General features: G+C 37.0%; 2 protein-coding genes across 3 annotated transcripts; one reads left to right on the top strand and one right to left on the bottom strand.

Moving 5' to 3' along the window:
• Positions 1–8032: 8032 nt before the first annotated feature.
• On the bottom strand, positions 8033–14443 carry DNAJB9 (DnaJ heat shock protein family (Hsp40) member B9). Of its 2 annotated transcripts, none has more exons than XM_082399545.1 (3): positions 14303–14443; positions 12404–12630; positions 8033–11450 (listed from the first exon to the last, which is right to left on the bottom strand). In XM_082399545.1, exons 2-3 carry the CDS (start codon positions 12618–12620, stop codon positions 10996–10998), a joined length of 672 nt encoding a protein of 223 aa, XP_082255671.1. In that variant the 5' UTR covers positions 12621–12630; positions 14303–14443; the 3' UTR covers positions 8033–10995. The 2 variants fall into 2 exon arrangements, with proteins under 2 accessions (XP_082255671.1, XP_082255672.1); XM_082399546.1 differs by lacking the exon at positions 14303–14443 and adding an exon at positions 14155–14296.
• A 105-nt stretch (positions 14444–14548) lies between these two features.
• On the top strand, positions 14549–22308 carry THAP5 (THAP domain containing 5). The gene is made up of 3 exons (XM_082399533.1): positions 14549–14773; positions 18265–18457; positions 18979–22308. The coding sequence occupies exons 1-3, from the start codon at positions 14694–14696 to the stop codon at positions 19891–19893; spliced, it is 1188 nt and encodes a 395-aa protein (XP_082255659.1). The 5' UTR covers positions 14549–14693; the 3' UTR covers positions 19894–22308.
• The last annotated feature ends 988 nt before the right edge of the window (positions 22309–23296 follow it).

Below are 23296 nucleotides of genomic sequence, written 5' to 3'. Positions count from 1 at the left end.
ATCTCAGATCTATGTGGGCCTATATTCCTGATCTATGCGTCAGGGAGTGAGAATCAGTATTATCTAAATGTTAAGAATGAATACAAATAAATAACCAAATAATATGCATTAGCAAACACCAGTTCATTCCATTTCTAATTATGAAACATGTAATATAATGTAGAAAATGCTAAGAAAACTCATTTAAAACAAGAAAATGTTATTGCTCTTTTAAATGATACATACATATTAATATAGTTGTAACTAAAAGTAAACTGTAAAATATCAGCAGAGAATTTTAGTGACTTTTCTCTAATATGTGTAATTAATCATGTAATTCTTCAAGTGATTATTATGATGTGAAATTATATTTGAATAATAGGAAATCAAGTTTAAAAAATTAAATAGTGGAAAGTCTTTAAGTTGCTAATTTAGTGAGTGATAATTACATAATGTGTTGTAACCCAAAAAAAGACTACCATGAGGCATCTCTGGGATGTCAGCAGCATAGCTTGGTGGGGGAAAGGTGAAAACAATGAGTTGGCAGGGCCAAGGCTAAGGGAAATGATCCAGGTGTAGATCTGACTCCCTACAGGCCAGTAGTTAAAATTCAAAGCCAGTATTCAAATAAATGAGGAAAATTGAGGTTTGACAGAGGCAGGATGGGGCAGAACAGAAAGGGGTGGGTGCAAAAGATTTGATCAGGTAAATGGGTGAGGGTAGCAACCAATCTTCACATGAAAAAGAATGTAATAGCCTTGACTTTGATGAAGGAGACTTATATCTCAAATTTAGTGAACACCATTTAGCAAATAATTTCCCTCTTAAAATGCCTACATAATGATAAATACAAACTATTCAAAGATATTTTGATATGTAGATGCTGAATAGGTGACTAGGCCTACTTACTACCTAAATGACTATATCCTGAATGATAGACTAGTAAGGTATGGAATTCAATTTTATACCCTAGAAAAATCACAAATTCTTATATTATGGAACTTTGGGATCTGTCCCAAATAGTTGAAACCATAAACATTAAGCCTACCAATGCCAAGATTCTAGAATATTTAAGGTGGGGTTGGTTCCTAACTGAAACAAAAACTCAGCTATCATTTAGGGGTACAAAGAGAAAAGCCCAATCCTCTTTAAAAACATCTAATGGTGAAGAATAAATTATAAAGGAAGTAAAAACATTCAAGACCACTGAAGTCTTTTTTTTAAGTTTAAATATTCAATTGCTTGTAATATATACATCCTTCCCGTCCATCCTCTTAAGTCCTCTCTAATAAAGCACCTTTTTCTCCAGGTATCAATACTTTTCCAGGAGACCATGAGTTGTAGGGGAGAATATCTGCAGCCCCAGCATGTGGTCTTGACTAGCCCAAACCAAGCATGGTGGTCATATTCTCCTTGTTAACAACCGGCTTAGGTGTGAACATGTAACAGTATGGAACATTTCTAGCCAATAAGATGGGAGGGAAAATTTTTTTGAGGGCATTCAAGAGAAGGTTTCATGGCTCATAACAGCCATCAGGATGAAGCCAACACAGAGATCAGAGCCCAGACAGCTATGAAAAAGCAAAACCAGATTCCTGGCAAATACCACTCCTGCAGCTGCCTGACCCCTGGACTCCTTGTTAAAGAAGAGAATAAGCTTTGTATTGCTTGAGTAAATTTAATTTAGGGGTTTCCTGTTAGTTGCAGGCATCCTAACTGATACACCAGGCTTTTTTTCTTTAAAAATATACTAATGTAGAAAAAAATGCATTCACAAACAATTCAAACACAACAGGTTGATATAAAATGCAAAGTAAGTCTTCCCTGACCTCCCAGTACTACTCCTCAGAAATTATCATGTAACCAGTGTCTATTAGCAGATCTTTTGGTGGTTGTCATTTCAAATTGAAAATAATATACCTAATCATGGTCTTTATCAACTTTAGAATCAACCACCTACCGTGAAAGATTATAGAATTAGTACACTAAGCCTTTTCCCCTCCTTTTTTCTTCTATTCCCCAATGTGAGGTACATTTTACATCATTAACCAATAAATGTAATTAAATCTTTTGTGTACTGTTTATAGATTGATTGAAAAACATTTATATTATATAAACAAATTCGTTGTAAATTGAGTAATAAAAGAAACAATATCAGTTTTCCAAATGAGAAATTCCCAAGTGTCAAATTCTAATGTATGCTCTCAATTTCTTTTTAGCTTTACTTTTTCATGAGTGTATATACTCAGCCACATTGTCTAGTTTCCCATGTTGTAACCCTTCTTGTACATTGTAATTCAGAGTGAAAAACCAGTAGTTTTTTTCATAAAGGGTATGTGGATGGTAATCTTTGAGTTCTTGCATTTCTAAAATGTCTTTATTTTGGGTTCACCCTCTATTAATATTTATTTGGTTACAAAGTTCAAAAGCATTTTCCCCTCAGATATTTGGAGACACTACTCCATTCCACTTCAGCATCTGCTATTATTTTCCCCATGTCTGTGAAGTGAATTCTTGCTACTTTGTAGGAAACTTCTTTTCACTCCACTTTCCCCACCAATTACTGCCCATTTCTCTGCAACTCTTCCCCAAAAAACTCTACACACTGCTTTTCTAGACTTGGTATCTTCGGCTCCTCCCTTTCCATTCTCCTTCTCTCTCTCCCTCCCTGTCACCCTTTTGTAATAATTTATTTTTTGGTGTGGTCGGGGTTGAGTGAGAAAAGGATGCTTTATGGCCCCCCACAAGATGAGACCATCTCACCAGAAGTTTACCGTAAAAGTTTACATTAGGAGTAAGACCAGTAATTTTTTAAATTTAGGCATATTTGCAGAGTAAAAAAGAATAGATGATTCTTGAAAGACTGTGACAAACTACTCACTTATATTAGTATTTTGATCTGTTTCCATGTACCCCATTATTTTGCAGACATAATACTAGTCCAAAAGTAAACAGATGAGACTGTAAGAATCATTCGCTCTTTATCCACTTTGACTCTTCTGTCCTCAAATACTGTCTTATTTTTAAAATACAATATAGAAACAATAATGACTAGTTTTTACTTTCTTGGAAGAATAATAAAGGAGCTTTTCATTTACATAAATTGTACCGTCATTATTTGCTTGATGATGGCTTTTGTAGGTATAAAATAGTTCTGAAAAAACAATGTTATTCTGAGTGGTGATCAAAAGAAGAAAAGCATGTTGATGAAATGTAAGCTACACTAAATAAAATCATAATGGGTTTGATGGATAATCTTTTTCAGGTCATATTTAGTTCAAAGAGATGAGACAGAAAGAGAAAGGGAGGGGGAGAATGGGAGCACAAGCATAATATACGCTATCATCCTTGCTCTACTTGAAGTACTATTTAATACGTGTTCATGCACATGTTCTAAAAATTCATTATGATTTGTTATTCAGTTTTATTTAGGCCAGTATTCACCAAACTTTTGCTGTGGCACACTTGGATTTGGTACTCAATAAAAATGATTCTACGGTCCAAACAATACTTATTATCTCTACTGGAGATTCACAATATAGGTTAGCTTATTAAAAACTCTGAGAAGCCCAATAAATGGGTATTCAAGGACCCAAATTTCCAACATGTCTTAGGGAGGTTTTCCCCCCACACCACCAAGTAATGCTCCTAACACCAGGTGGGTGTGCTACAATTCAACTCAATTTTGACACTGTCTGGAGACAGGGTCAGATCCCACAGGTTAAGGGCTCAGTCCTACAAGACTATTTTTCACTTCAGATGCCAACCGCAAGCCCAGATTGTCACCTATGCTTCTGACCAACTGGCCACAGACTGGAGGTTCCCCAGACTCCTTCCTCAGGTTCTATTAATTTGCTAGAGAGGCTCACAGAACTCAGAGAAACACTTTACTTACTGATTTATTATAAAAGTATATGACTAAGAACAGCCAAATGGAAGGGGTGAATAGAGCATGATATGTGGAAAGGGCACCAAGTTTCCACACCCTCTCCAGGTGCACCACTCTCCCTAATCTCCATGTGTTCACCAATTTGGAAGCTCTCCAAACCCTCTCCTTTTTTTTTTTTTTTTTTGTTTTTATAGAGGCTTCATTACAGAGGCAGGATTGATTAAATCATTGGTTACCAATTCAATCTTCAGCTCCTCTCCCTTCCCAAAAGCCTAGGGGTGGGACTGAAAGTTCCAACCCTCTAACCACTTCTAGCAACCAGCCCCCATCCTTAGGTATGGTCCAAAAGTCACATTGTTAGTATAACAAGAGACACAGCTTTGCTGTCATCACAGGAAATTCCAAAGGTTTTGGGAACTGGGAACTGAATGAAAGCCAAGTTGCTAGCCCTTCAACAACATGGGTGTTAGGGGCACTGACCTCATGCAGTGGAAAATCTGAGTATAACTTTATAGTCAGCCTGTTTTATCCACAGTTCCAAAACCACAGATTCAACCAACAACAGATTGTGTAGTACTTAAAATAAATTTTAAGTATTTATTGAAAAAAATCTGGGTATAAGTGGACCTGTGTAGTTCAAACTTGTATTGTTTGAGGGTCAACTGTATACATGAAAAATGTATTCTGATCATCTAAATGACCAAGCATATATTTCTTATAAATCACAATACTGAACGCCCTTATAAAGAAACACTTAACAAGATTCAAAGCTTAATCTGTATTTCACAAATCTATTTGAACATGATTTTTTTTTCACAGCATATTTATTATCATCCTGTAGAACCTCATTCTGAAGAGCAAGCTATTTGCTACACGTATGGAGTCATAATTGAAACTCTAGTAAAATATCCATGTTAAAAATTCTGTCCAAAAATGTATTCAGCATAAATTCTTTTCCAAATTTCTTTAAAAGCACTTAGTTTTGCTGCCATTCTCTCTAAACCTGCTCCAATGAGGCACACCCCCACCACTTGATAAAAATTAGTCTTGTCAAGTTCATTTCTGAGCTCTATATTGCTAGAAAGAACAATGGCTACTTCTCAGGCATCTTCTTACTGGACTCAGTGGCAGCATTTTACAAAGTTGACTACTTTCTACTTCTTGATAAACTTTGTTTCACTTTCTCTCAAGACACAAAACTCCTAACTCATTGGCTGCTTCTTCTCAGATACCTTTGTGGGTTCCTCATTTTCTCCTTGTACTTTTAGAGCACCTGAGGGTTCAGTTCTTGGATTGCTTCTTTTTATATCTATAAATATTCCCTTGGTGATTTCATTTACACTCATGGTTTAAAATATTCCCTATATTTTGACAATTCCAAAATACATATCTTCAGCTCCACTCTCTCCAAATTCCAGGCCTATCTCCAACCCTCTACACATTGTCGCTAAGTTGGTATGTCCAAACTGAATTTCCCATCTTCCCTCTTAAATGTCTTCTGGCAACTTTCCCCATCTTAGTTAATGGCAACTATCCTTCTGGTTCTCTATAAACACTAAACTTGGAATCATCCTTTTCTCCTCTTTCACGTCTATATCCAATCGGTAAGCAATTCCTACTGGCAACCACTTCCCACCATTGCCACCACTACCCCCCTGGTGTAATGTGTGAGCTGCATCAATTTCTCATCCTGGAATACTGAAATAGACTAACTGGCCTCTCTATTCCACTGTTGCCCCTCTGTAGTCTATTAACAACACAGCAGCCAGTATGATTCTTTTAAAACGTATAGAAGATAAAGTCATTTATTTGCTCGAAACTCAGCTATCACATCACATTCTAATGCCAAACCCTTTACAAAAGCTGACAAAGCCCTACATGATCTGTCCTGCCCCTTACCCCACTATCTTTATAAACTCATCTCCAACTACTCCCCCCGTGTCACTGACCTCCAGCTACACTGGCTTCTTTGCTTTTCCTAGAACTTGTCACACATTTCCATCTTCCATACAAATAACTCAAGCCTGCAAATTCACCTTCTCAATGAAGCCTACACAGACCATCCGGTTGAAAATTGCAACATGTTTTTGACCTGCCTGCCCTGACAATATCCTTCCCCTGTATTACACTTTCTTTTGTAGAGTGTATCACCTTACATAGTAAAGTAAAAAATTAATAAACAGAAATCTCAATTATTTAAATAGAGTTGGTAGACCAGAATGGGAGCTCTCACACCTTACCACCATAGCAGAGCCCGACAGGAAGAAGAAAGACTTCCTCTCTTTCCTGACAAGAGCTGGGCTGAGACTGTCACAACTCAGCCAATGAAAAGCCATGGACTCTTTACTATAACCCTCTCGGCTTCCTTTTCCCCTCTATGAAATAATTCTCCTCTCCATTTTTGCTGGGGAATTGGATGTGGTTTGCCATGGTTACAGACCCTGAATGGCAACTCTTTGTTGATCCCAAATAAACCCATTTTTGCTGGAGAAATTACTGGCAGTCTATTTAAGTCAATGGTAATTATTTTATTATGGTTATTACCGATCTCCTTTCAAGAGAATGTAAGCACCTGCACCCCATACTCCTTACATTATGAATGACAATAAATAAAATTGCATAGCAAGTTATCTAGTGTAGAGGAGTAAAAATTATTTTTCCTCTACCCTCCTAGAGGGTCCTCCTCTTTGCTGAGGAACCCCCCCCTCTCCGCCCAGGTAATAAAAGACAGATTAGCAAGAGAAAAACAAAAAGAAGTTTAATAACGTGTACCTCCTGTATATATGGGAGATAGACAGGAAAACTGAGTAACACTCAGGAATGGCCCAAGCCATCACCTACGGAAAGATACAAAAAGATGAAAAAGATGATTGGAATCGGGGGCAGTTATGGGAGATTTTCAGGCAAAGCACAATAAGCAAGGATATGGTTGTTGTGTCGATGTAAGCCCATGCCTTCCCCACTGCTAAGAGTTCCTAGAGATTTAGTCATCCTCCTCTTCCCTGTCCAGAGAAGGAGACACACTTAAAAATGAACATTTCCTTATAAATGTAAACGTCTCTTATAGAAGGGTACCATTTACTTGGTTTTCTGAGCTTCTCCTACGATTTTGTTTGTTTACAATAATCAGTGTAAGATAATCCTTATGCCAAAGAGGCATATTTTTGGGGTGGCAAATTCTGCTCCCCTTCACTGGGTAGTTCAACCACAGGGCAAGGAATGAAGAGAAGTTGGAGCCTGGTTTGAGTAGCAAAGTTGAGCTAAGAGGAAGAATCTGAATTTTGCAGAAGATAGTCAAAATAAGGCCTGCATGGTAGCATGAAAAATAAGACAAGAGGCCCAAAACAGAGTTGTTTATGCTAAGCCCCACAACATCTAACCAAGGCTTAAGTACTGTTTCAGCTCTCCCAGAAATGGAATCTTAACCCAGTCAGGAACTACCTGATGGGCACTAGTGACGTAATCTGCCTGATAGACCCCTGCCATCCCCTAAAGGAAAGTGACCTTGCGACAACTTTTTGCTGGTATAACTTCCTTGTCCTGCTTCTTCCTGCCTGTAAGTCTTTCATGTTGTTTAGTTCCTCAGAGCTCCTTTCTATCAGCTAGGTGGAAAGCTGCCTGACACATGAATCGTTGAATAAAGCCAGTAAGATCTTTAAAATTTACTCATGTGAATTTTGTTTTTTAACAATAGGGAACATACACACTGCACATCTGCTGTTATCTTCCACTGACTTTGGCTGTGGTTGATGTAAATGTAAACTAAATGTGGATTCATACTGTTTCATCTAATCCTGTCTGACACCATCACCACATGGAAGGAAACTTTGGTGTAAGCAGGTTAGGTAAGATAAGGACCTATGCCTGATTCATTGATGCATGTCAGTAAATACAGGGTTGGATGTTAGGGTTGCTCTTCCTTACTGTTGGTTTTCCTTAAATGTCTGAATTCCTTGGGCATCTGTTATGTGTTTATGAAGGACTTACATCAACTTGCAGATAGATGAGAAAAGCAGTTTCTTCAGTAGTTACGTATGCCCGTGTTAAAGCTCCTTTTTGAATAGGAGCTATGGTTTCCTGTAAGTTGTCAGGGTATTTCAACCGGCAGGCAACTGCAGGTGAGTATGTGGTCAGCACGCAGAAGTTACTATTCCCTACACATGCCAAAGTAAGACGGCTTTATTTACTCTGGGAGTGGAGGGCTGCTATTACTCACCAGCACCCACTCCATCACCAAGTGAAAATTCACTTCACCTCTTCTCTTTTTTTGGCATCTCATTACCCTCAAATGGGGAGCCTGCCCAGGGATAATCTCTTTCTTCGAAGAGTTATCCTAAGTCCCTGACCTGAAGAAAAAGCTGTCAACAGTTTACCTGAAGGGGAGAGAAAAGGGCAAGGGTTCCCCATGAAGTTCTACTTTGGCCCATTCTTTCACTTTGCTTCCCCCTGCCCCAACCCCCTAAAAAATCTGAGACTTAAAAGCTTCTCCAGGACACCTTGACTGTGGTTCTCTGATTTCCCTCTCAATTCAATTTTTTCTGTTTTATACCTTTTCCTTTATATCATGCCTCAAAACTTCTGTATGTTGTTTTACAGCATGTTTACAACTTCATTATTATATTTTCTGTCATTTGGACCAAAAGGGGAAACAATCATGACTGATTTTATTCAAACTGTCACCTGGAACTAAAGACGCCAGCAATAACATGAAAAATTAAAACCTTAGAGACCTACTGCTGATACCAATCTCTTCTTTATTCTGTTTGGCAATGGTCTCATTTTCCTCTAGTGTGTTTTTATTTGCTTTTACTTCAAAAAAATTAGAATAACTACCCCAGGATTGTACAAATTCTTAATTGACCTTGGGCAACCTAAATTTTCACGGAACTAATCTCAGAATTGGACCTGGAATTTAGAGCACAAAACTACCTACCAATCTGCAGCACCAAAAGAATTTCATGCCTACCCCATGCACTATAGCATCCAATGCAAGACATACTCAATCCAGAAAACTTGAATAATTACAGAAATTAGTTCAAGAAAAAGATTAAGTCATGTTATGAATATTACTATTTTACACCGAAGAAAAGAAGTGATAAATTTCATGTGTTGACTTGTGTAGGGAGTGTAGATTAAGCTACTGTCTTGGTCATTTCATAACTACAGGAGTTTACCATTCTCCCTGTGCATTCAACCTGTATAAACTATAAAGAAGAAAAATTTTAAATTACTGAGCAAACTTTCATGTTGATTACTGGTCTAATTTCTAGTTGCTTATATAACTAACTACTCACACACACATACCTGTAGATTACCTAAGCGTCTTTATATTTAGTTTGTATCATAAGAGTTATGATTCATGGTACATTTTTCCTTGCAAAAAGTATGCCAAAGAGCCAAATGGGAGGTTAAAAAAAAAGAAGGGGTTCAAATAAATGTTTAAAATGGGAAAAACAAGAAAGATAATCAAGGGTACAGATGCTAACAATATTAAAATAACCCTTGAAGTTCATCGTCATTTGAAAAAAAATTTGTTTTTTTTTGCTTCATTTGTTCTCTTTAATAGGCCACAGATAATCCTCAGACCAAAATACAATGTATGGCTATTTTCTTATTATCAAACAAAATTAGTAGATATAACTTTCAGAAAATAATTAAGGTACATAAATATAACAGAATAAATTCATTTTCTTCACAGATTTCAAATTAAAGATGATCACTAACAAATACAGCTTCATGCAAAGTCTGCTTTTTCCCAACCAGGCCTAAAGAGGAAAGCAACAGGGGCAAGAATACTTGCTCCTAGCAAGCAAATACACCAAAATTATAATTAACAAAATCTTCAAGCTACCAAAATCTGTGAGGGAAGGAGGATGGAGGACGATAAGAAAGCAAGAGAAATTACTAAACGGCAGTCTAACAAGGTCACCTCAGGGTTTCAGGTTAGTGAAAAGTAACTTCTAGAATATGGTCTACAATCAGTATAAGCAGCCCAATTGCTTATATACCCTCCCTGTCTCCAGAACTGCTGAATAAACTTTTAACAATAAAATGACAACAGAGAACATCATATTGTAAATATTATATTTCTCTCACTCACAAAGGTGTATGAGATATTTACTAGTTTTAATATGTATCCATAGGATTAATACTCATGTGGAGTATAACACGGAAAAGTGCGGAACTAAAGAAATAAGTCTATCTGAAAACAAAAGCACACATTTCTTAGGATTTAAAAATATTGCACATAATAAGGTTGCACAGAAATTACTGGCTGTTTTTATGAACAGAATGAGGTATTAGTCAATCTCTAAAGATGAGGGCAAAGAAGAAAAACCACACACACACACAAATACGTAAATCCATACTAAGACCTAAAGCGTCAACAATTAAGAAAGAAATGTGAAAAGATGTGTAAAATAGCTATGATTTCAACACTACAAAATCATTAGCCAGGGACCAAACACGTAACAAACTCTGGGCAATGTTAAGTTTTCAACTTTCTTTGAGTCTAAATGACTATGAGCAATACAATCATTTCCTTTACTCAAATTCTTCTGCATGGTTCTCTGATAAAAATATTAAACCATACCTTTCTGAAGCTTTCAGTGGAAATTAACCAAGATACTGCTTGCTATCCTTTGCTGAACGACTCAATTATACAGTTTCACATACATTTTGCGACCCAAGTCAGAGATGCTACAGAGCATGCAATTTTAAATTAGCAAAGGTTTCACTGCAAAAAAATCATTCAAGTTCACACAATTTAAATCTACAATAACTTTTAAAATTTAACCTTTAAATATTTATCAGGCAAATTCATTTTTTCCTTGGTAATAAAACTGGTCATGTTAATAAGCCCAAGGGCAGGTAGAGAAAAAAGACCAGGCAGAATTATAATATTTTTTAAAGAACCTTGCCTAATCAGGGAAATTAATAATTAGCTATTTCTCTACTAACTGAATGTTGCTGAATTTCTCAAAAACAGTTTAAATATATTTGATAGCTATATCAAGTTAAGTGAAATCATGCACTTGTCAAAATAGTTCACAAAAAATTGGTTCTGCATCAAAGATATTGAAGAAGAGTCAACTAGTTGGGTTTAAAGAGAACAGAAAAAGGACAAACTACTGCCCTGAACAGTCAGTGTATGTAGTAACCATATTTCCTTTTCGTTGAGTGACAGTCCTACAGTGCTTGCTAGATCCATGGAAGCTATTTTCAGTCTGTACTGTATGTCGATTGGTGGTGGTGTCAAAACCACTAAAAGAAAACATTTTCTCCATATCTTCAAACATGTCATCAAACAACCCACCTCCAAAAGAAAACTCCTGGAAATGGTGCCTTTGTCTACTGGAACCATCCTGGCGTGCCTGGAAGTGATTTTCAAAATGCTTCTTGGACCGAGTGTTTTGGTTTTGACCAAAAAAACCAAAGTCTTTAAATAAGTCATCAAAATTGAAGTTAAACGACTGCTCAAAAGGACTTCCACTAGCTCTTTGTCCTTTACCATTAGTAAAAGCACTATGTCCAAGCGTATCATATTCTTTTCGCCTATTAGCATCTGAGAGTGTTTCATATGCTGAAAGAAATAAAAATACTTTAGTAACTGAAAGTAATCAAAATTACATATACCCAAACCTCTTAAATTTATTTTATGAAAGTATTTCACATCACAAATAAAACCAAATGCTACTAACATAAGAGAAAAGTTAGAAGTCACAAAAGGCAGAGACTTTGTCTTATCCATTGCATACTATTAGCAGTTAGCACAATGCCTGCCTCTAGTAAATAACCAATAAATATTTGTTAAATAAATGCTACTATTAATACAAATAAATATGGGGGCAACAATTTCAGAGTTATTCTTATTATTTGCGCAAAATCATCACTTGTATGAAAGAATTTAATGAACAAATTCAGAGGAATTCACATTTTTCACTTACTAGTTGAAGTAAATGTTTAACTCCAACTCCCTACTCAGTTACCTCCACCCACGATTAATTACTAAATGCTCAGGAGATGCAATTTGTTTTAGAGTTAGTCTTAAGTCAAAACTTGTTTTGTACTTTTCCTTTAAAGACAAATGTGGCTTTGAGATGTAGACCAAGTGAGGAAGAAAAAAAACCAAGGCATTTTAGAGTCTATTTAATTTTTTTATGCTTAATATTTTTATATTTAATCTCCATAATTCATAAAAACTTTCTTCAATTAATTCATAAGTTTTGGGTATCTAAAATTCCTTTTGACATAGAAACAATAAATAAGCAACTTTATAAATAACAAAAGAATGAAATAATACATTTTCAACATTTTCAGATCTGAATGCCAATGAAAGTATATACTTCCACACATCCAGGATCAAAATATGTTATAAGAGAAGAGCCTTGAGAATCTCACTCTCACTATATTCATGTGTAGATCCCACTCTCCCTCCCACCTCCACAAAACCTTCAAATACATACAAACTTCTTAGGTATCATTCTCCTTTACTAGTTAATACCTGTGAGACCTTGGAGATAGTCATTTACGTACCTTCTGCAATCTCTCTGAATTTTGCTTCAGCATCAGGACTCTTATTTTTATCAGGATGGTACTTCATGGCCAACTTGTGAAAGGCCTTCTTGATTTGGCGCTCTGATGCTGACTTTGGCACACCTAAGATATCATAGTAACTTTTTGAGGCCAAAATTAATTCGGTTATCATTAAAATGCAGATTGCAAAGATGAAAACTGACTGGGGAGTAGCCATTTCTAATATCCTAAAAAAGAAAAGAAAAAAAAATATTATCCATGGAACTAATCTTAAGATTTTTCTTTTAAAAGAAACTGAATGAGCTTTTAGGATTCAAAGTATACTAATGCAGTATCAAAATGTTAAGCATATACAGTGCATCTTGTATCTATTTCCATGTTATTTCATTTATACAGGCCGCACTACCCCTAAATTGGTTGTAATCTTCTTGAGAGCAAATATAATTCAACCAAATTAAGAAAAATCTTTCTTGGCTTTGCCTTTCCACTAATACTCTGGCCATAAACACAGTAGTTACAAAAAAATATAGCTTAAAATGATCTCAGTATCTCAATCTTCCCTTCTAGAATTCATATTCTAAAGGGATATTTTAAAAATTTTAACTTATTGGGAAAAAAGTACATTACCAAGGTAATCAGCCCAGTATGTCTAAATTAGCAGTAATCTTCCCTCCCTAAGAAACTTTCAGTTTTCATTTCAGCAAGGTGAGCCAAGGATTGCACACAGAGAATCTCAATATCACATAATACTGACAACGCAACACAACAGAACATAATCTCTTTTTTAAAAAAACTGTAAGATCCCAAATATTTAACAAAAAAGCATGGATAAACGAGTTTTGTTAAAAACTCATAATTAATAGAATTTAAGATTTCTGCGAAGGCTGCCAGAAAAATGAACTTTCATAGTTTGTACTTTAGATAAGGTAAATTCTTACTTTCTAGCTTCTCAGAAGTCGTTAAAATGTTTCTCTAACCTTAAAGAAGTTTGAACCTATAATTCAACTTAGAATTCTTGAGAGCACAGATTAAATGACTTGGGATTCAAGCGACCCTGTTTGTTGAACACCGTACCACAGGAGTCCTTAAGAACCTAGGATGACATAACACAGCGGACGAAAGACGCTCTGGTTTGTGCAAAGTGCCTGCGCTCCTCTCCTGTTGGCCCGTTCGGAGCGTAATTAGCAGATGGATTACTTCTTCCCAGAGAATTACCCACAATCACGGGAACCAAGGATCAAGTACGAACTCTTGGTTTAAAGAACACAAACCGAGCGCGTACTGTGACGGATCCCTAGTCAAAGGGCGGGTCTAAAACTGACAGGGAGGCATCTTCTCAGTTTCATAAACCGTACTCCACAGTTTCAAGTTGAATATACCATACTCTCCTAAAAAACGGACTTATGCGTTATACTGACTCCTCATTCCCAAGAGAGACCCGGCGGACGGCAAGCCTGGGCCTTACTCCCCAGAGCCAGGGGCTGGTTGGGCTGAACTGGCCCTGTCAGACCTTGCGCCGCCGTCCGGTTGTCCGCGGCTCGAGGTCCGGCCCTGGGAGGAGCTGCCCGACACCCGAGAAAGCCAGCGGCAGAACCCCCCAAAAAACCGCACTACACCGTGCTTCGACCATCTCCTTTCTTCTATTCTCTTCCTCAAGAACACCAGGCAGCCCGAAGCCCTAGCGGCGACCGTGGCGGACACCGAGGCCTAAACCCCCTCCCGGAGACCTCGGCCTCATCCCTCATTCGCACCCTCCAGCTGCAGCTGCTCCTTCAGAGACCAGAGGCGCCGGCGGATGCTGACCAGCTACTCCACAAGGCTGCGCGGCTCGGCCCCCCTAACCCCGGCCTCCGTGGCCTCCGGGAGCTGGTGCGCACCCACTGCCGCCTGTCCACCGACCTCACACTCCTGCCGTCGCCGCCGCGTCCCCTCACAGCCAGCTCCCCACAGGCGGGCCGGCCGCTGCTCGCGCCACCACCTCAGGAGGAGACCTACACGAAACGCTTTCCTATTGGCTCCCGCCTTCCCACCTGACCCTGGCGCCCTACGCGCACGTGGAAAACTGTTGTTGCTGCTCGGCCTGTGCGTCACTTCCGGCCCCAACCCCCGAAAGGGCCGTACTGAAGCCGGCAGAAGCGGAAGTGAGTCGAGGGTTGCACCGTCTTTCCGTTCCGCCCAGCCTGGCGCAGGCGCGGTGGCTCCGGCGGCCTGGATCTGGGGCCCCGCCTCAGCGAGGAAGGCCCGCCTGCGCCCCTCGGCGGCCTGGGTCTCCTGTGGCCTCGCCGCAGTGATGCCCCGCTATTGCGCAGCGATTTGCTGTAAGAACCGCCGGGGACGAAACAGTAAAGACCGGAAGCTGAGTTTTTACCCGTAAGTTGTCCCTACCGCAGAAGCGTCAGCTTGCCTTTGGGTCGCAGTCCTGTGGCGTTTGGGGTTGCGGTTTGGCGTATCTCCTGTCAGCTCTATAAATTCGTCCTTGGTTCTGCGGCCGTGTTCGGCCCCTCCGCGGGAGGAGGGCGCGAAGGCTCGAGTTCAGTTTACCTGGAAATGTTCTGACATTTCTAGGGAGGTCGCTGGGCGTGTGGCGAGGCGTTGGGGCCTGTTGGAGTGTTCATAGGGCGCCTAAAGCAGTCACGTTTGCGCGATGCTCCGTGGTTTTCAGAGCGTTTCCCCACCTCCCCGGGCCTCATTTCATTGACGACCTTAACCACCACTTCAGGTGCATCAAATGTGCCAAGTGGGAAGGTGCACTTAAAGTTAATGTACACTTGCAGTGAGTTAGGTCGCATAGTTGTTATTTAATTCCACTTTCTCCTGACGAAACTGAGGCCTTTGAGAAAGGTTAGGTAAGTGACCTTGAAAGTTTTGTGGCAGAGCCAGAATTACAACCTGTCTCCTGCTCAGGGCTCTAGATACTCTCCATTCGTTCAGAGAGCAGGGTAAGTAAGGGCTAACAGGTTTTCCCCGCTCTCCCAACGTAGAGCGTTACTCTGAAACCTTTCCTAAGCGAGGAAGCAATTGCTTTTTTTTTTTTTTTTTCTCCTCTCTGTAAAAGCGAAAATCTTGTTCGGGCATCAGTACCTGTTAGACCTAACTCTCCTAAAAGTGAAGTGGCAGAAAGCGAACTTTGGAGACGTGGGGAATACCTGTATTCCAAATTACTACGGCCACGAAATATTTTCGTGGAACCCGAGAAGTACCCATTTTTATCTGGAAGAATAGTGAAGCAGTATTGTGTAATAAGTAAGAGGCCAGACTCCAAAGCCAGACTTAGGTTCAAATACTGGCTCCACTACTTTGTAGCTGAATAACCTTACGTAAATTATTTAACCCTTCTAGCTAAGACCTCCCATCTGTAAAGTGGAGGCACTAATAATACCTAATTCACACGTAGTGTGTGAAGACGTAAAATGGCGTTTGGCACTCATAACGTGCTTAGTGTTTATGAAAGTCAACGTATTTAGAATATTCTATTTCCTGTATTTAAAAGTAATTAATTTAGCTCTAACCTGGTTGTCTTTAACTTTCTTTGAATTTTCACTAGCTATTTTGTGAAGCTTATTTGACTTTAGACCTAAAGCTTTCTGTTCACTAATGACTCAGCTGCTTTCCATTATCTTAACTAATGAAAAAAACTGATGTCCAAATAAATCACACCATGTGGCAATATTTCCAGGATTATCTTTCTCGAAGCCCTTCCACAAGTTGCAAAGAGAGATTTTAGGGGGAGAAATATATGCTAGTATATTAATGGCTCTGGCTCTGAGGAGGTTTGTAGCAAAGGATCATGTTGAGCTTGATTTAACCCCATATTTTCCATATTTACTTGGCCTTGGATTTGGGGGTGTCATAACCTCAGACTAAAAATTCTTTAATCTTTGTGGACTGCATAGTTACTATTTTTAAGGAGGGAAAAATAATAATGCCAGAGGAAGTCAATTATAAAGAATTTTTTCCTCAAAATGAATTTACTGAAAGTGGAGTTTTTAAATGAGTTTTTGAAATTTCATGTGTAATCAGCAAACTAAAAATTGAATTAGTTTTATTCCTCTAATAGCACCAAACTTGAAGAATTGAATTTTCTCATACTAACACTATAGCAAGCTGCAAAATAAATTTATACTAATTTGAGAATTCAGTGACTATATACGTATGGTGACCAGTTTATACCAGTGATTATTTTATGTTTTGGGGAGAATTAATAAGACAGAGAAACAAAATTATCAAACAAACTGAACCAATGTAGAGATACTAAGTTGTCCAGAAACATATTCTAGGAGAGTTCTTAGAGATTTACCTGTTAAGAAAGCATTGCAATACAATTACCAATAAAGATATTCACAAAGTGTATTTTTTTAATTGTTTGATAACTTAGCATATAGGTACAATAGAAATAATTTACAAAGGGCATCCGTATACATGAAATAACATTTAAAAAATTTTTTTGTAAAAGGCATATTCTCATTTTAGCTATAACAGAAAAGGTATAAACTTATCTGTGGCTAGTAGAGTTCCAAGTCCTCTGAAAAGAAAATTCTTTTTGCCATTAAATGCCTTTTCTCGTTAGGCCTATCATACTTATAATCTAAGTCATTTATATATGTAAGGTTAAAAATTTTTCAAACCATGTATGAATATTATATCTATGGTAAAAACTTCCAAAGGCAGATAATCTGAGTTTTCCACGGAAGGATATCAGGGTTAAAAATTATTTCCTGCAAAGTACCCAGACTCTTTTCATCTAGCATCTTACAAAGTTATCAATATTTATTTTAAAAAATCGTGCTACTACGAAGCATAAATGGTTGTGATTGGGAGGAATGTATAACAGCTGCTTTTTGTATGAGAACCTTCTATGTTACTAAAAATAGGAAATTATTATGTAGTATATGTGTCTTGGACTGTGTTCTTGTAAAATCTTCAAAAGAAGTATAAATCACTGTTGTTTAATACAGTTTGACTCAAACCTGATTAGACTGGTAGAATAAAGTTTTCTGTCAAATTCTGCCATTAGTCCAGTTTTACCCATAAAACACATTGTAGTACGTTAGAGCCAACTCTAAAAATCCAGGCTACTCAGTACAGGAACAACACGTATAAAGAGCTGTTTTACCTTTCTCTATCTTTTCTATTTGTTTCATATTATAAAATATCTGAGTCTGTCCTTTAACATGTTTAGTTCTTGTGTCAATTTCTCTTTCAGAACTTGAATACTTGAATTTTAGAGTTCCCAATCTACCCAAGCTGTAGAAGACTAGAAATATTGGACTAAGTTACAAATGGGTAGAATTGAGGCTGATTCCAGTAAAGAGAATGGAGGATTAGAAGTTTTATAAGATTGAGTACTCATTTTATGTCAGCTAAACCATTTGTTTGAATTAATGTCTCCATATTTTAAAAATACTAATGTAAGAGCTTGAAGTTTAATACTTCTTGAATTATAGACAAGAAACCGTTTGACTTGTTATATTACTATGAAATATATTTGAATAGGACTTTGTAGTTACAAAACTCTTCACTAGTTCTAGGCAAACTACACAACAGAATGAAAAAGAAATGTAATCCATAGCAAATATGAATAGATTTTATCCTCTGTAGTAGCATAGGTTTTACTTGAAGGGACTCTGAGTTATGTTTTACAAGCCACTCTTCTCAGACAAAAGCTTTGGCTACACATCTCATATCTTAGTCCTCTTTGCTGCAGAGATGATATGGTAGTAGTTGTCATGAAGATGCTATTGTATGGTAGGAGTGGTTGTCTTGCTTTTGTGGCACTTGACCCATAGGTTACCTATATGTGCAGGCCTGGAATCTGGCAAACTTGTTAAAATATAGCAAAGTTTTCCTTTTTTTACTTTCAGGTTTCCTCTACATGACAAAGAAAGACTTGAAAAATGGTTAAAGAATATGAAACGAGATTCATGGGTTCCCAGTAAATACCAGTTCCTGTGTAGTGACCATTTTACTCCTGACTCTCTTGACATCAGATGGGGTATTCGCTATTTGAAACAAACTGCAATTCCAACAATATTTTCTTTGCCTGAAGACAATCAGGTATTGGAGGCAGGGAGTAGGGGAGAAGGGGATAATGCTGAGCATGGTGGCAGATTGCAGGGTGGCAGGTAATCAGGTAGAGGGGATGAGAGGGAAAGATAACTGCTGGGAAAACACATATTTGAGAAAGAAAAACTAATTTGTGCTTTTACTGAAAGTAATAATTTTTTAAAGATTTAAACCGTTTTGAAGCATAGCTTCAGAGGAGCCAAGGATAACACATACATAAATTATCAGGTTAAGTTATTAATGTAAATTAATGATCTAGATTTTTTACTGGTCTTGTGAGTGATCTCAGATTTTTCCCCATTATATTGATATATTGATTATGCGTAATGTTTTTTAAAAAATGCTTTCAAGTATATTTTGAGCTGTTATATACTGGAAACATTTTTTTAACTGAATAAAATTGCTTGGCCAGTATATTGCTCATAGTTGTACTGAAATAGTCAGCACTAACTAATAAGGGAACAAGCCTAGTAAGGACATCTTTATTAGAATTTGAAAATACTATTTTATAGGAGAAAGACCCTTCCAAAAAAAAATCTCAGAAGAAAAAATTGAAAGATGATAAAGAAATATGCCTAAAAGCCAAGTCAGAAGAGTCATTTTCATCAAATGAGCCAAAGAAGAATACAGTTGACACAGATGTCGTCCCTGAACATGCAGAATTACTTGATTCATCTGCCTTGGTAAAGCCACCAGATCCAAAAACAGAAAGTGTACAAAATAATGTATTAACTTTTAATCTGCTTAAACAAGATGCCAGAAAATCAGAACCTACCTTGGAAACATCAGTTAATCAAGACATAGGTATAGGTGGTTTTCACACATCTTTTGAGAATCTAAATTCTACAACTATTACTTTGACAACTTCAAATTCAGAAGGTATTCAGCAGTCTTTGGAAGCCCAAGAAGTGCTTGAAATAACTACCAATCATCTTGCTAACCCACATTTTATAAATAATTCTGTGGAAATTAAGTCAGCACAGGAAAATCCATTCTTGTTCAGCACAATTACTCAAAGAGTTGAAGAATTAAACACAAATAAAGAATCTGTTATTGCCATTTTTGTACCTACAGAAAATTCCAAACCTACAATTAATTCTTTTATACCTGCCACCAAAGAAAAGGTGGAAATGGAAGAAGACATAGATGTTGAAGACTCATATAAGGATGTAGACTATGAGATGGAAGTTTTACAGATTGAGCATTCTTACTGCAGACAAGATGTAAGTAAGGAACATCTTTGGCAGAAAGTCTCTAAACTACATTCAAAGATAACTCTCCTTGAGTTACAAGAACAACAAACTCTAGGAAGATTGAAGTCTTTGGAAGCTCTTATAAGGCAGCTAAAACAGGAAAACCGGCTATCTGAAGAAAATGTCAAGATTATAGAAAACCATTTCACAACGTATGAAGTTACTATGATATAGATTAAAGAGGTTTTAAAGCTGTGACTTTTATGTAAGCTTGTTGTTTGCCAAACCAAATTATATGTAAAGTGAACTTTTTCCTGTGTAAAGTTCTTACCTTAATGAAGCTAAGCAAGTGCTCTAATGTTATGAACTGCATCCTGTTCTTATAATGCTCATTTTTGAGAAAAACTAGAGAGTTGTTGGGTAGAAGAAGTTTCATTACTTGTTACTTTTCCAAATTTGAAGTTAAAATGTAGTGAATAAATAATATGATTAAGCCATAAAATGAGAGAACACGGATATGGTAAACAAGAGCCCAGAATAGAAATCAGGCTCAGGAATCAGTCTTGGTTCTACCGTTGACATGTGACTTGGACAACTTACTTATCAAGATTCTCAGTCTCTAATCTGTAAAAAGAGGGCACTTAACTAGATCTCTAACATAGTCTGTTTCTTTATAATTTCTTCCCTTTCTAGTTAGATACTTTTAATAGAACAAGTTTTCTATATGATAATCTTATACTTACATAAAACTAGATGCTGGCTAGCATTTGATATTATTAACTGTTGGATTCTTCTCAATATTTATTAAATTATGTGTTGCTTGGCCTTTGGGCTATAGTTTTCTATGTTATAAAGGAAAATACTCCAGTTACAGTTTTATTCCAATTGAACTAAAATAAGGAATCAACCATTAGCCCAGTTCTTAGAAGAGGTACTTTAAACTTGAAAGAATATGTACCTTATATGTGGCAGACCATCATAATACACAGTCATTAAAGTTTCTTGACACCTTGTATTTAAGGTTATATTTATAAACCAAAAATTTCAATGGGGTTAATTTTTTTAATACTTTTTAAAAATTATGGTTTTTATCTATTTAATATGTGTAACTTTTTAAAATGTGTGCATATGTCGTTTTAAAATTCCAGAATGATAGAGTAATACTTAATGTTATACCTTCCCACTTACATGTATTTTAGTAAAAGAAATTATAGATAGGTGGTGATGAGCTTGGAAGGACAAGTAGGAAAGAGAAATAATGGTGATAGAAATAAAATGAAACATAAAAGCGGAGACATAGTCGTAACAACACAAATGTGAAAAATAGATGATCCCTTAGAATTGGCAGTTAATATAATTAAATACGTTACTCTTTATGGTGTTAAGCAAATTCCTGTTAGCCTGATTCTTAGTTTTCTCATCTGTTGTATAAAAAATACTGTTACCTATCTTGAAGGATGGTTTTTTGAATTCTGTAAGGTAGTAAATGTGTTTTTGGTGCCAGAAAATAGGAGGTGCTCAATAAATATTAGTTGACTACACAGCAAATAGTATTTTGTAAATAGTGTTTTGTAAATGGATGATTATTTGGGGCCATATGTCACTTAGTTTTTTTAGGCTAATAAAATTAATTAGTATTATATGAATGTGTGTCAGCTAATTATAAAAAGTTGATTAGAGGTGTCCTTATTGTGTGACTACGGGGCAAAAATCCTTAAAAATTTTGCATAAATTATGTGTATATAATTGGTAAAGTTGATGTGATGTTATTTTTAAGTTGCATTTTGCTGGTATTTAAAATAAATAATATAGATGTAAATAGCCTTTTTAAGTCATTATAAAATATGTTGTACGTTGTAGTTATTTTCTATTTAAAGTTATAGTTCACTCAGGAATAATTTAAACTAGTTGTGTTTCTTTAAACTACTAAATTATAAGTATTTAAGATACTTTCTTGGCTTTTCTATATTCAGTTCAGAATGTTCCCAATCTAACTCAGTTCACCAATAAATTTTATTTGGGGGTTCTGACCAACTTTATTTCTTTCTTATATTCTTACAGGAGCCTCTTAACTAATAGTACCTATATTTTCAATCTCCTGCTTCCATATCTTCCTGGACTCTGCTATCAGCTTTTTACCTAACCTATAGATCTAGCTGTATCACCTGCACACCACCTAACTTTCCTAGCTCAGAAATCTGTAATCACTCTTTAATACCTACAGAGTAAAGCAAAACTTGTTACTATCATGTATATGATCCATCCGTGATTCTGTTCATCCTGTGTTCTAGCCACACTGGACTTCTTAGCATTTCTCAAACATGCTAGACAGGTACTTGTTTTTGTGTCTTCTTATTTTATTCTCTAAATTCAACCAGTCTGTTAAAATTGTATTTTGGTTTTGTTGGAATGTCATCCCTTCTTACCAGTCAAAATTGTTTTTTCTCTGTTCCTACAGGGCTTTGTCTTATAACACTGAGCTTTGTTTTATAACACTGTAACAGTGTTTACACTGTTTGTATATCATGATGTTATCCATGGCTTTCTCTTCGACTGGACTGTATGCTTTTTGAAAGCAGAATTTTTATTCACTTTGTTTCTTTGACAATGTAATATTAACTCAATAAATGTTTGGATGAATATTTTGAATTTGCCTACTTAGAATTTCTTGGTTCTGGTCACCTAAAATCAAGAGCCTTCTTAACAAATATATCCTTGACACCTTGAGAATGATTAGGGAAGGATATAGATCTTCATATAATCTTCAAAACATTCCATGTTTCCAATGGACAGTACCATTTACCAGTTATCTTCTATGCCACCTATTAACTGATTTTTGTTGTAGAAGGCTATCCCCACCACAGACTATTTCCTACTTTCTATCTGATAGTTAAAAAAGGAAATAAGTCTAAGGAGCTGTTTTTGCCTACATGTTAGGGAGATTGGTTAAGTCAAATTTAGAAAGACTTCATCATATAAATAATATGTGACGTTGATCTAAACATCAAGCAGGTTTTGGCAAGGGGCAGTGGTGGTTTTTGGTTTTTTGGCTATGCATTTCAAAAATTTTGACGTTTTAAGGATGCTTATACATAAGGCATGCATACCACTTTGTTCTTGGTTTGTAAATTAACTTTTATAAACTTTCTTTTTTATACATAAAACCAAGGGTTTTTTTGTTTTCATTTATTTATTTATTTATTTTAGGCTGTGTTGGGTCTTCGTTTCTGTGCGAGGGCTTTCTCTAGTTGTGGCAAGCAGGGGCTACTCTTCATTGCAGTGCGCGGGCCTTTCACTGTCGCGGCCTCTCCTGTTGCGGGGCACAAGCTCCAGACGCGCAGGCTCAGTAGTTGTGGCTCACGGGCCTAGTTGCTCCGCGGCATGTGGGATCTTCCCAGACCAGGGCTCGAACCCGTGTCCCCTGCACTGGCAGGCGGATTCTCAACCACTGCGCCACCAGGGAAGCCCCAAAACCAAGTTTCTTAAGGCTACCTTTATATTCTCTCCTGTACCTCTTGAGCCTTGAACTTTGACCCCTGCAGCAATAAAGCAGCACTTCTGTGACACACACAAGGTCATTTTTTTTTAAGAAAAAGAATGCACAGAGTTGTTACATTTTTAAGTGCTGCATTCAAAA

This window comes from Balaenoptera borealis (genome assembly GCF_965194805.1).
Source record: "Balaenoptera borealis genome assembly, chromosome: 7".
Classification (NCBI taxonomy): domain Eukaryota; kingdom Metazoa; phylum Chordata; class Mammalia; order Artiodactyla; family Balaenopteridae; genus Balaenoptera; species Balaenoptera borealis.
Note: the sequence above shows the minus strand (reverse complement) of the source record. Positions and strands in the feature narration are given on the sequence as shown.